General features: G+C 40.2%; 1 protein-coding gene across 1 annotated transcript in view; it reads right to left on the reverse strand.

The window, feature by feature from the left end:
• RAB3C (RAB3C, member RAS oncogene family) overlaps nt 1-13,206 on the reverse strand; it is a 294,081-nt gene that overhangs the window by 54,841 nt on the left and 226,034 nt on the right. Inside the window, exon 4 of the mRNA XM_024765370.1 lies at nt 1,412-1,536. Coding sequence (XP_024621138.1) covers nt 1,412-1,536 — 125 coding nt within the window. The remainder of the gene's footprint in view (nt 1-1,411; nt 1,537-13,206) is intronic.

A 13,206-nucleotide genomic window follows, 5' to 3' on the forward strand; every position in this document is an offset into this window, starting at 1 on the left:
GGGAATGTAAATCGGTACAACCACTATGGAGAACAGTGTGGAAGTTCCTTAAAACACTAAATATAGAACTACAACATGATCCAACAATCCCATTCCTGGTCATATATCTGTAGAAAAACATAATTTGAAAAGGTATCCTAATGTTCATTTCAGCACTATTTACAGTAGCCAAGACATGGAAGCAACCTAAATGTCCATCGACAGAGGAATGGATAAAGAAGATGTGGTACATATATACAATGGAATATTACTCAGCCATAAAAAGAACAAAATAATGCCATTTGCAGCAACATGGATGGACGTAGAGATTGTCATACTGAGTGAAGTAAATCAGAGAAAGACATATCATATGATATCGCTTATATGTGGAATCTTAAAAAATGGTACAAATGAACTTATTTGCAAAACAGAAATAGAGTCTTATTTACAATACCGAAACAGATGTAGAAAACAAACTTATGTTTACTAGAGGGAAAAGGGGGGAGGGATAAATTGGGGGATTGGGATTGACATATACACACTATTATATATAAAATAGATAACTAATAAGGACCTACTGTATAGCACAGGGAACTCTACTCAATACTCTATAATGAGCTATATGGGAAAATAATCTAAAAAAGAGTGGATATATGTACATGTATAACTTATTCACTTTGCTGTACACCTGAAACTAACACAACATTGTAAGTCAACTATACTCCAATTATTTTTAAAAAAATCAATCAATCATGATTCCCTCCTTTGCACCAAAACTCTACCCTACTCACTCAAGCATTTTTTCCCCTATATACAATGTTTTGCGTTTGAAATGGCTTTGCCATTTCTAAAACTCTTTCATATCTATCTCTTATCTCAGTTGATCTTATCTACAAGGACTTGGTAAAGTAGGCATGGGTCATATTACTCATTCTTAAGAGATGAGGAAACTGAGTTTCAAAGAGGTTTGTAACTGTAACACACATTGCCAGTGGTGTCTCTAGAACCAGAATCTATAACATGACCTATTCTGTGCCTATTACCCACCCTCCTCCAATGGAAACTTGAAAACAACAATCATATAGCATAATAAAGTGCTCACTCAGTATAAAATATCGTATATAGAGAAAAAAACCCAAAGAAATAGCAAGCAAGGCACATCCTGTCTTTCTTATGCAATGGAATTTGAACATCTTGTACTAAATCCAAATGCTGGCTGTCTATTTTGCTTCTGTAATTGTGCTTGGATTCTAAGGATACCATAGAAAGTGGGAGGAAATCCACTTACTACTTACAGGTGATGTGTTGGTTTCTACTGTTGGGTTGACAATCTTTTCATTAAATCCATCCTAGCAAGTAGCTGGGACTCTGCACTGTGTTACAAGTAATTACCATGCTCTCTTTCTCATTAATTTGATCATTTGTTTCTTACCAAGCTGTTCTCCTAAATGTTGGCCCCTCTCAGTTGAGATGACTCGCTCATCTTCCATGTCACATTTGTTCCCAACCAGGATAACCTGGGCATTATCCCATGAGTATGTTTTGATTTGAGTTGACCTACAAGAAAAAAAAAAAAAAGGCAAAAAAATGATCAGAGGAAAGTGCAACAGCATAAAATGAAGGAGAAGAAATATATCCCACAGATGACGATAACAGCAAAAAATGAAGCCCAAATACCTGACATTTAGAATTCATTTGTTCAGTACAATTTTACCCTTCAGATACTCATCAGGGGTTGCATGAGTCAAAAATCAGGGGAATGGTGGTGTTGTATTTAGAATTCTTCTATGTTTGGTGAGATTAATATTACTACTGCTTCTTCCTTTCCCCCTTCTACTCCACCTTATACAGTACTTTTATACCTGGAGTGAGTGGCCAACCATCCCAGTTTGCCCAAGATGTTCCCAGTTTTAGCAGTAAAAGTCCTATGCCCCAAGAAACCCCTCAGTTCCAAGAAACCTGAGATGGTTGGTCACTATTTATAGCCCATCATAGAAAAGAATTTTTACCTTGTTACAGTCACAACTTAAAGAGCTAAGACAATTGGGTTAGGAAATCTGGGGGTAATGATAATATTTTTAAAAAGCGTTATAAGAACTAATATACTCATGCCTTACATTTTTAAGAGAAAAATGCCAGGTTGATTAATATCAAAATTATAATACAATGAGCTGGTGTTTTAGGTTACTATAAACAAGATATCTAGGATTCAGAATAAGCTTCTGGTATGAATCATAATGCACATAACCAAATTTTGATTTTGAAACTTAGTTGATAACTATAATAGTTAATATTTGCAGGTACTGTTTTAAACTCTTTATATATGTTACCTTAACTTAATCCTTAGAGTAACTCAAGGGAGATAATATTATGATCCTCATTTTATAGTTGAGCAAAATGAGGCACAGAAAGGTTAAAAAATTCGCCTAAGACAACTCACCTAGTAAAGTGGTAGATCTGGAAATCAAAACGCAGGCAGTAAAGCTTTCAAGCCTGTGCTCTTAAACACATATCTGTACTACTCATTACAAGTTTGAGAAGTGAAGTTCTAGTGTATTTTTTATCATTTCAGAGCGGAAGCTGAAAGGAAGCCATGTTCTTTAATCCTCCCTTTTTATTGGCCACGTTCTTATTTGATAACAATTCAAGATAGGTGGGAAAGACATATCACCCAGTGGGTGGTTGAGAGAGAGAGAGAGAGAGAGAGAAGCTAAACAAATGATGAAAGTTTAATAAAGGGATTTGTAAAGTGTCAAAAAGAGAAGCTTGGCATGTTCTTACTAGCAATTGTCAAATACTTCAGGATTTTTACATAGAAAATAGTGATGAGCTGTTCTCAGCTTGAAGACAGAATGAAAGCAAATAGGTTTAAACTGCAGCAGGAGAGCTTTTAATGAGATGTCATCACTATTTCTCCCTTCCGAGAAGAAAGAAGAGAGCTAAAAGGCAGATAGGGTCTTATTTCAGAGTACTTCCCTGAACCAAGTACAAGTTTTCAAATGAGATTAAAATATCTGGTGAAAGATACCTTTGGTTCCATGTGAGCGTCTCAAGGTGCAGCATATTTTATCAGAAAAATCTGGGGATGTGACCTTTCTAATTCTGACAACTAAGAGAATAATACATTCCTCTAGCAATAGTCACATTCAGTATGTGTCTATAAACTGGGAAAATAAAGGCAGACATTCAAAATCTATACTTTTCACTTACCTCATCTTATGAGTGGGGTATATGAAAAATGATGAATTCAGAGTGAATTAAGATGTAAAAAAATATTCTATACCTGGACACATCTTAAATCTCAAGAGCTAAGATAGTTGTATAAATAAATTCCAAAGGTTCTTTCAAAGGAATTCAAATTTAATCAGATTTCCTTAGGTAATTAAAAAAATTATCCCTTTGCTCCTTTAGGTCTTGTTAGCCAAGGCTTGGCCTATGCCTGGAAAGGCCCTAGGTTGAGAGCCCCTATGTTAGTGGAGAAAGTTCTTATCCTGGCACACAGCTAGAACACAAATTTGCAGAATGAAGCTGGGGAGACAGGAGTCACAGGAGAGTGTCATACTTGCGTAAGGAAGAGGCTGGGGCTGGTATGTAATAGCATGGCTTACTGAATTTATCAAGGACAAATGCTTGCCTGAAAAAATTTAGCACTCTTCTGACCTAGTTAAACTCTTCCTGCTGCACCCCTGATTGTAGAAACTTAAACTGGGCCGGGGTGCACTTTTGTGAAGGTAAAGAAGAAACAACTCAGCTAGCTGATTTGTACTCTTTAACCAAGTTAATGGAATGCTTGCTTCTGCCATTAAACATGTCTGAGTCTCTCAGTTCTAGCATAATAACTCATGGGGTCTTCGGAGGCCACAGAGATAGATTATACATCTATGCATACACAACACTCCCTGTTTATACTGTGTGTGTGTATAGTTTTGGGATGCCATGATTACACCAGAACCATCCCCCTTTCCAATTGTACCTATATCAGAAATATTTTACTGTAACCTCCGCAATGTCCTAAATTGCCAATAATTAAAAATGAACACTTTCTGTAATTAGGGAATTATAAAGAACCGTTACCTTAAAAGCTTCAAGAGCCATTGGAGACAATTTCTCTTTTTAATCAAATATCAACTGTGGTCTGAGACATTTGTGTTGAAGTGAACAAAACATTAATTTGCCAGAGTTGGTTAATCAAATAAGATTTGTTTTTGGACTCTGGACTTTCTGATGAAGTCCGCCATCAACAGAGTAGCTTTAGGCAAAGCCCAATCACCAGCTACAGGGGAACAGAACCATGCTGACTGATTTATGAATTACTACATATCATAGAATCTAAGATGTCGTGTATTATAAGATTAAAAATTACGAATGGCCAAGAACAAAAAGCAGCAGCCTATGAAACTATGATACAATGGTTAACAACTGTCCTGCTAGACATACTTGTCAGTTATATCAGCTTCTTGTTACTTTGAAGTTTTTTTCATGTATTCTGAGGGATTTAGTAATTCTTTCTGTCTTCAGTTGCTTTGTTCATGAAAGATGATCATCCTATGACTACCTCAATGTCAACATACCCTTCTGCTTGTGGGTATCTTCCCTTAAGACCTGTAGAGCACCAGCAGGTTGCTTTGCAGGGAAATGTGAAATGACGGTCATTACTCCAAATGGGTATTCACATCCCTAACATCAAACTGATACCCACCTCCCGCATACACAATAACTTTCTACCTACGTTGTAACAGTTCCACCACTCAGTTGAGGTAAGGACAGTATACACAGCTATGACCATGTTGGTGCATGTACAGGCAGTGGAACCCATTTCTCATACAGCATCAGCAATTACAATGTCATTTATTGTAAGACACATCCCAATTTCAGAGATGTTAAAATATGAGTAATTGTGCATCTTAGCTTCTGTAAAACACTATTGTTTTCTTGGTATTTCTTTTAGGTATGAAGACCTAGGTTGAAATGAGAGCTTGGATTATTCCTTTAGCTCAGGAATACTTGAAGATGAGAAAATATAAACCTCATGGGTTGAGAAAGACCCAGAGTTGTGTGTAATATGAATTAAGGGCAGCAGAACGTTGGGATGAAAATCCAATCCCCAACCCTTCCAACTCAGAATCCTGACAATTTTATTCAGCTCATTTAAAAGAAAGTGCTAATACTGAGTATGGGAAAGTCATTCTGCATTCCGTAGCCTCAGCATCTTCATCTGTAAAATGAGGCCACCACATTTTGTACTTAATCTCTGGGGATGTTGTAGGACAAATGTGGTTTTAGGTAGGGTCATGCTCTACTTTCTACGCCGCAAACACCTTTTCACAAATATAAAACATTATTAGTCCTAGCTTGGGCAGCCAGCTGTTTCTCTTCCTCAGTCCAGGTCAACTCATCCTTTCTAATTTCTATAATCTAAAACATAATTTGAGTTTTTTTATTGAAGAATCTCAAATTTTGTCTCCTGTTTATACGTCAAGGCTGAGGTCCTGTACAGATACATTACTAAGAAGGAGTAAATGGCCTTTTTTGGCATGTCTATTAGGAGTATGGTACATGTTTATTGAGTGAATCCTCCTTTCATGTGTCATTTCTATGTATCTACTTTTTCAGTCATTTGCTACATTTTGTAAAATTTCTTATTTGGGAATGGGTTTTTATCACCTCATTAGGGATTATCTTATTTCTTTGTCTGTTAGGGAGACATATTTAAAGAAAGTGCTGTCACCAAATAACATACATGTGAGAAGATGATTTATCTCTGAATCACTGCAGAAGATCCTTTGGGATTTACTGTTAACCTCAACAAGATTAATGGACTCAGAAGCAACATGCTGGTCACCATGGTTACTCTACAGAATGGCAATTAACTCAGACCTTACCAGTAACGAGGTCCTGCTTACTAAAAAAAATGTTATTTGTCTTTTAGTTAAAAACAAAAATAAAATAACTCCCCTCTCTCTATATATTTCTATATTTTTATGTTTCCTCTATAAATATATATGTAAGGAGAGAGGATTTTGATTTTTGTTTTGTTTTTGTTTTATATTATGAGGCAGAGGGAGATGAAGAGATTTTCAAGAGATTTTCATATTTTATACATAAATGACTGAACTCTGCACAAAATAATTTAGGAGAGCTGTAAACAGACAAATCAAATTCCTATAATATCTCTATTTCTCCTCTCTTGTTCTGGGTATATAAATAATCTCCTACGAGTTCAACCTGTTTTCATTGAGAAGAGACTCTTATTAGTGATAATGTTCTGAAAAACAGTCCACAAAATGTACCTCAGTAACCCAAAAAGCAGTTATCTCTTAGGGTCTGATCTGGGCTATACATGGGAAAATGAGGTGTCAGGGAGAATATGACCAGCTCTTCCCCCTGCAGTGAATCTCAGACAGATCTTAACAGCAGTCTTATTCTTCATTCTGGAAGCTCAAATTTCTCCTCAGCATCCATTTCCCTTACTCTCCTCAATATTCGGGAGCCTCAGCCTTCAGCATCTCAGCAGACTTCAAGTCATTATGGAATTTCCCAATCTCCTACTGCTCATCGCTTAGCATTGGCCTTTCTGTTACTTTTCTACTAACTTAATCATTTATTTATTCAATTTTTCTCAACCCTTGGAGAGCTTTTAAAAATAACCTCAACCTAGAACAATTAAATCAGAACCTTTAGGGACGTCATCATAAGCATTTAAAAAAATAATCTCTGCAGCTGATTTGTATGTATGACTGGGCTGGCTCTCTCGCCCACACCTGTTTCAGTTTTTAAAATAATCGGTTTCTTTACTTCCCATCTAATACTTAAAGTGTTTGCAGGTGGTTTACAGAGATACATACAAAATTAAAGATATAAACAAAGTAAGTTTTAAAATGAATGAGTAGTAATAAGGAAACAAAAATAGAAACATAATAAAACCTAATGATTTTTATACACTGTAAAAGCTAACAGGTAGTCTCAGAAGTTGAGGAGATAGGCTTTTCATAGGTACATTAACTCATTTAATAAAGGAGTTATAAAAGGAAATGTTAAAAATGTATCCTCAAATAAATGTTTTCCAACCTTTTTTTTTTTTTTTTTTTTTTTTTGCAGTATGCGGGCCTCTCACTGTTGTGGCCTCTCCCGTTGCGGAGCACAGGCTCCGGACTCGCAGGCTCAGTGGCCATGGCTCATGGGCCCAGCTGCTCCGCAGCATGTGGGATCTTCCCGGACCGGGGCACGAACCCATGTCCCCTGCATCGGCAGGCGGACTCTCAACCACTGCGCCACCAGGGAAGCCCTGTTCTCCAACTTTTAATATCTTTAATTACTTAAAAAAATAGGTTTATAGTTTTTGGTAAAATTGTTATATTCTCATTAAAAATTCTAATGAGAAAAAGCTAAAGCAAAAAATAACAATTATTAGAAATCTCACTAACCCCAGATAACCACCACTAACATCTTGGTGAAAATCCTAGAGTAGATTGTATTACTGACCTCACTGAGTCATCACCTCCTTCCCTGTAGGTGGATTATATTTCCTTGCCCTCCTGGTTTTGGGCTGGGCCAAGTGAATTGCTTTGGCCAGTGGAATATTAGGAGATTTGGTGTGAGCCACTGGTGAGCAATAGGCGTCAGAGGCATTGTGAATTTCATCAGCCCTCTGGCATTCTTGCTCTGCATCATGGAAGAGCCCATCCCAGAAAGGGGACTGCTCTGCCAGCCTGTCCCAGAGGAATGAGAAAGCAGGAGGAGCCCAGCTGAGTTCTACAGAGATCAGCAAATCGCAGCCAAACCTAAAAGAGCCCAGCATTGCTTTCTCATTTCATCTCTTGCTACCCACCCTCCTCCCAACTTTGATATAGCCTTATTAATTTCTTTGAATTTCTCAAACATGCTACATATTTCAACAACTAGGAGCTATCACTATGGGTGGGTCTAGGTTTTGCAAGGCCTAAAACTAATAAAAATGTGAGGGCCCAATTTAAGGAAAAAATGCAAATTAGAAATACAGACAGTCAGAATGGCCATCATTAAAAAGTCTACAAATAACAAATGCTGGAGAGGGTGTGGAGAAAAGGGAACCCTCCTAAACTGTTGGTGGGAATGTAAATTGGTGGAGCCACTATGGAGAACAGTATGGAGGTTCCTCAAAAAACTAAAAATAGAGTTGCCATATGATCCAGCAATCCTGCTCTTGGGCATATATCTGGACAAAACTATAATTCAAAAAGATACATGTTCATAGCAGCACTGTTTACAATAGCCAAGACATGGAAACACCTAACTGTCCATCAACAGATGAATGGATAAAGAAGATGTGGTACATACATACAATGGAATACTACTCAGCCATAAAAAAGAATGAAATAATGCCATTTGCAGCTACATGGATGGACCTAGAGATTATCATACTAAGCAAAGTAAGTCAGAGAAAGACAAATACCATATGATATCACTTATACGTGGAATCTAAAATATGACACAAATGAACTTACTTACAAAACAGAAACAGACTCACAGACATAGAGAACAGACTTGTGGTTGCCAAGTGGGAGGGAAGGATTGGGAGTTTGGGGTTAGCAGATGCAAACTAGTATACATAGAATGGATAAACAACAAGGTCCTACTGTATATCACAGGGAACTATGTTCAATATCCTGTGATAAACCATAATGGAAGAGAAAAAAAAAGAAATACAGAATGAGGTACAGGGCAGTTTGTAGCAGATGCTGTTGGTGCTCTGCACATATTCCCCAGGCCTTGCCACTTCATCGCATGCTGGCTGCCTTCCAACTGCCAGTACCTGCAGCTTTTGGCTTTAAAGTCTTCTCTGAAGCAATGGAAGGCCACTCCACCCATCAGGGAAAGTCAAATGTAACAGGGAAAGAGCACACCCCAGGAACAGACCTCAGCCAGTGACTGACAGGAGTTAGTGTATAACTACTGCCACTCCCTTGCTCCTCCGGCTGCTGCTGCAATGATTCCCAGAATTTCAAGAAGGATGAAACTCTAGTTACCCATAATGGTAGAAACACCATTTATTGGTGGTCTTCCCTTCCCCAGCTAACTTCCCCACCCTCTGTGGCTATTTCTTACACTTTCTGAAAAAAACCACTTGTATACAAATTCCCCTCTATGAGCCTGCTTCAGGAGAAACCCCAACTAATACACTTGGAATGGGCTTGTCCAGGAAAGGGACCCAAAGCTTCCTATTAAGGTTCTGGAGATGGCAGTACCAGCTTGAAAGCACTGATTATTAAATATTAAGGACTTCTGTGGGTTGGTTGTTAAACTGTACCTTAACGTTGACCACGATGGGTGTTTTTATACCATGGAAATTAGCAAATGCTACAAATCAGATTTTTTTCTTTTGTTTTTGCCTTTTTTCAAAGAGTCTGTTTCCTGGTACACCACAGAACATAAGCTTCATTAGTTTTGCAAGAAATTCACCTGTTGCTATCACATGTGCCATTGTCTAAAACACATGGCCTCTATGTCAGGCTACCTCACCCTCTTCCATCTGGTCTCCGCTCAATCCCTCCTCTGGACTAGGTGCTCATCATATAGGCCCCCCATACACCCTGTACCTCACTCACCTGGACCTTCTCACTCCTCTGTATCTCTCCTAGACTACAGGGGGGCAGGGACCCCAACTGTTTTGTTCACCACTGTGCACTCAGGAAAAATATCTGGCACAAAGAAGGGTCTCAGCCAGTAACTGTGAATTTGTGACCAAATGAATGAGTCAACCATAGACAGAATGTGGCAAAAATGCCTAAGGAATTCAGTAAGTTCAGAATATCAGCATAAAATTAAAACAGCACAGGAGGAGAATCACCACTGTATGTGGTGCCAGTGCCCCATGACATCCCTTTCAGGACGCGTTGCTGGCAGAGTTCTTCCAAGGTCTTTGACATCCTGACCACGTCCTTGGTAGAGAAAAGCAAGTGTTGGCCCCTCTACAACCTGCAAGGCCATCTGTGTGATGAGCTATTCGTTCCAGCCAACAGAAATCACATTCCTTTCCGCTCCAGCACCAACAGTCAGAATGAGGATACTCAGGGAGTAACTTAGCACCTCATTACCGTGGAATAGTTGCTTTGGAGGGTCCTAGTCTGACTCCTTCATTCTGTAGATGATGAAGCTGAAACTCAACATGTGGAGTGACATGTTAATGGAGATGATGCAGTTACCTAGTGGCTGATGTGAGTCTGTATCCCAAGACTCTCCATGCCTCCTCGTCTACTTCCACAGGGAAGAGCAGTGACTACATTCTACTGAACATGGAAGTTGGGAAGAAATTCATGTGCCAAACAGTTGACTGGTTTTTAAAAATAAAAAATAATATGTCTCCTGAGGAGACCAAAATGCTCTAAATCTCCATATATAGGAGAGTCATGAGGCTGCATGTGGAAATGAGCAGAACTGGATGGGTCTGAAGGATCTGATCGTCTTTGCAGGAAGTCCGTTGCTGAGAGCAAATAGCATTTATTCAAGAGCTCAAGAAGCAGTCATCTTGAGCAGTGTGGTCCTGGAACCACCTGGGACCACATCAGATTCTGCATTGTCAGTCTAAAACCAACTTTAGACCCATTTCTATCATGCCTCTGTTATAACTTCTAATCTCATTTTGTTTGTACAAAATGTCAAATTCTATTTTTTTAATCCATATGTGTGGTAGGAACAACTGGAATCTCTCTTCTATGCCAGAAAGAACAACAACAACTGGATGGAGGAAGCATCACCCACTGGAAAACAGAGACAGAACTCCCCTTCAGTGAGCAGAAGGGAGTCTGACCCAGGAAAGGGACAGATGTTCCTAGGCTCTAGAATGCCTGGGTTATTCTTCCACAACTGGCAAGGCCAAATCCAGGTTAACAGAAATATTTTTTCTCAAATCAGACTGTATTATCCTGGGGGAATGAATGGTCTTTGATAAGGCTTTTTGCTACTTAGCTGAAGGGCAAGCTGAACTTAGAATCTAGCATCTGCTCTGCCCTCACTCAGATACCAGAAAATTGTCCTTCCCCTTCATAGCCCGGGGGGCTGAGCAGAGGAGAAGCTCCACACAGGAACAAAGCCTGAGCACTGAGGCATTAAAGACATTAAGAAAGGACCAAGGAGGAGGAGGAGGGAATTTCTCCTCCTGTGGGGTAGGCAGGGTTTCCATGAGGGGAATGAAACCACAAGTCTGCAGGACTGAGCAAGTGGGAGCCAAAGGGAAATGAGAAGTGGAGATTAAGAGGAGATAAAGACAAGAAAAGGAGAAATGTCCGCTAAGCCTGTTTGAAGTCTAGGACTGTGAAGCCTCCATTCCAGGCAGGAAAATAAAATAATATAGCTATATCTTCCTTTCTTCTAACACTAGCCAACTCTTCCAAGATCCCACTGTCAGGATTAATTGTGGAAGTCTTTTAAGTGGCCAAAAGAGATGCCTAGGAATTCTGACGAGCATATCTTTCCAGATCATCTCTTGCTTTTCATAGACTTTGGGCTATTTTACAACTCTGTAAATGGGAGAAAATGGATAATAATATAGATGAGTTCTTGCTGATAGGAAATGGAAGTGCAAATGAATTGTGTCTGGGGGGATGTCATTGATCATTGCCCCATGGATATTCACCTATTTTGCAAATATTGGTATATTCATTCCAGCATTCCCCATTGCCTCTACGTGTTTTCACTGACTACTCCCTTGAACCTTGGCAACTTATATTGGTTCCAACATTAACTGCTGAGTTAAATAAAATCTTTAGGGGCTTCCCTGGTGGTGCAGTGGTTGAGAGTCTGCCTGCTAATGCAGGGGACCCGGGTTCAAGCCCTGGTCTGGGAAGATCCCACATGCCGTGGAGCAACTGGGCCAGTGAGCCACAACTGCTGAGCCTGCGTGTCTGGAGCCTGTGCTTCGCAACAAGAGAGGCCCGTGCGCCGCGATGAAGAGTGGCCCCGCTTGCCGCAACTAGAGAAAGCCCTCGCACAGGGACGAAGACCCAACGCAGCCAAAAATTAATTTAAAAAAAAAGTTGAAAAGAAAATAAAATCTTTAACATGTTTATTTTATATTTGAATGGAAGTGTGATTTTACCTTATTTTAAAAGGAAATTAAGCATTCCAGAGGGGGAAGGGCTCAAGATGGCAGAGAAGGACACAGAGCTCACCTCCTACAAAAACATTAAAAATACATCTACAAGTGGTATGATTCACACAGAATATCTACTGAACACTGGCAGAAGACCTCAGACTTCTGAAAGGGCAAGAAAAATTAATTAAAAAAAAAAGTTGAAAAGAAAATAAAATCTTTAACATGTTTATTTTATATTTGAATGGAAGTGTGATTTTACCTTATTTTAAAAGGAAATTAAGCATTCCAGAGGGGGAAGGGCTCAAGATGGCAGAGAAGGACACAGAGCTCACCTCCTACAAAAACATTAAAAATACATCTACAAGTGGTATGATTCACACAGAATATCTACTGAACACTGGCAGAAGACCTCAGACTTCTGAAAGGGCAAGAAAACCTCCACAAAACTAGGTAGGACAAAAAGAAAAAGAAAGGAATCTGGGTGGGGCCTGCACCTCAGGGAGGGAGTTGTGAAGGAGGAAAGGTTCCTGTACACTGGGAAGTCCCCTCACCAGTAGGGAGATCAGCCTGGATGGAGGGGGAGCTTCAGAGCCTAGGAGGAGATCACAGCACCCAGTTTGTGGAGGGCAAAACAGAGAGCAACATGCACAGAAGGTCAGCACTGCCGCCATGTACTCCCCAGGCTGGGATGCTCATCTGTTGGTGTGGGCGGGGGCTGAAGCTCAGGCTTTAGAGGTTTGACCCAGGGAGAGGACCAGGGTTGGCTGCCTGGAGTCAGCCTGAAGAGGCTGGACTGTGGCAACTGAGGGTGTACTCGGAGGAGGCCTGGGCCCGCCAGAGAGGCAAGATGCCGTTGTTGGGGGCACAGAAGGAGAGGGGTGGGACCACCAGAAGAGCTTTTTTCCCTCTGAGGGCTCCCAGGCAATAGGTCACTGCCTACCGGAGCTCCAGGGGCAGGCGCAAGTTTCCCTCTGAGTGCTCCCAGGCAATAGGTCACCGCCTACTGGAGCTCCAGGGGCAGGCGCAAGTTGCTGCTGCCATTGTGGGCTCCAGAGGCGAGCAGGGGCCACAGCTACAAGAACTGTGAGCAGGTGCCAAGAACCGTCCCTGCCATCCCGGGAGTGCACCAGGGCCACTGCACCTGTACACCCCATATC

The sequence above is a fragment of the Neophocaena asiaeorientalis genome, unplaced genomic scaffold (assembly GCF_003031525.2).
Source record: "Neophocaena asiaeorientalis asiaeorientalis breed wild unplaced genomic scaffold, Neophocaena_asiaeorientalis_V1.1 scaffold198, whole genome shotgun sequence".
NCBI lineage: Eukaryota > Metazoa > Chordata > Mammalia > Artiodactyla > Phocoenidae > Neophocaena > Neophocaena asiaeorientalis.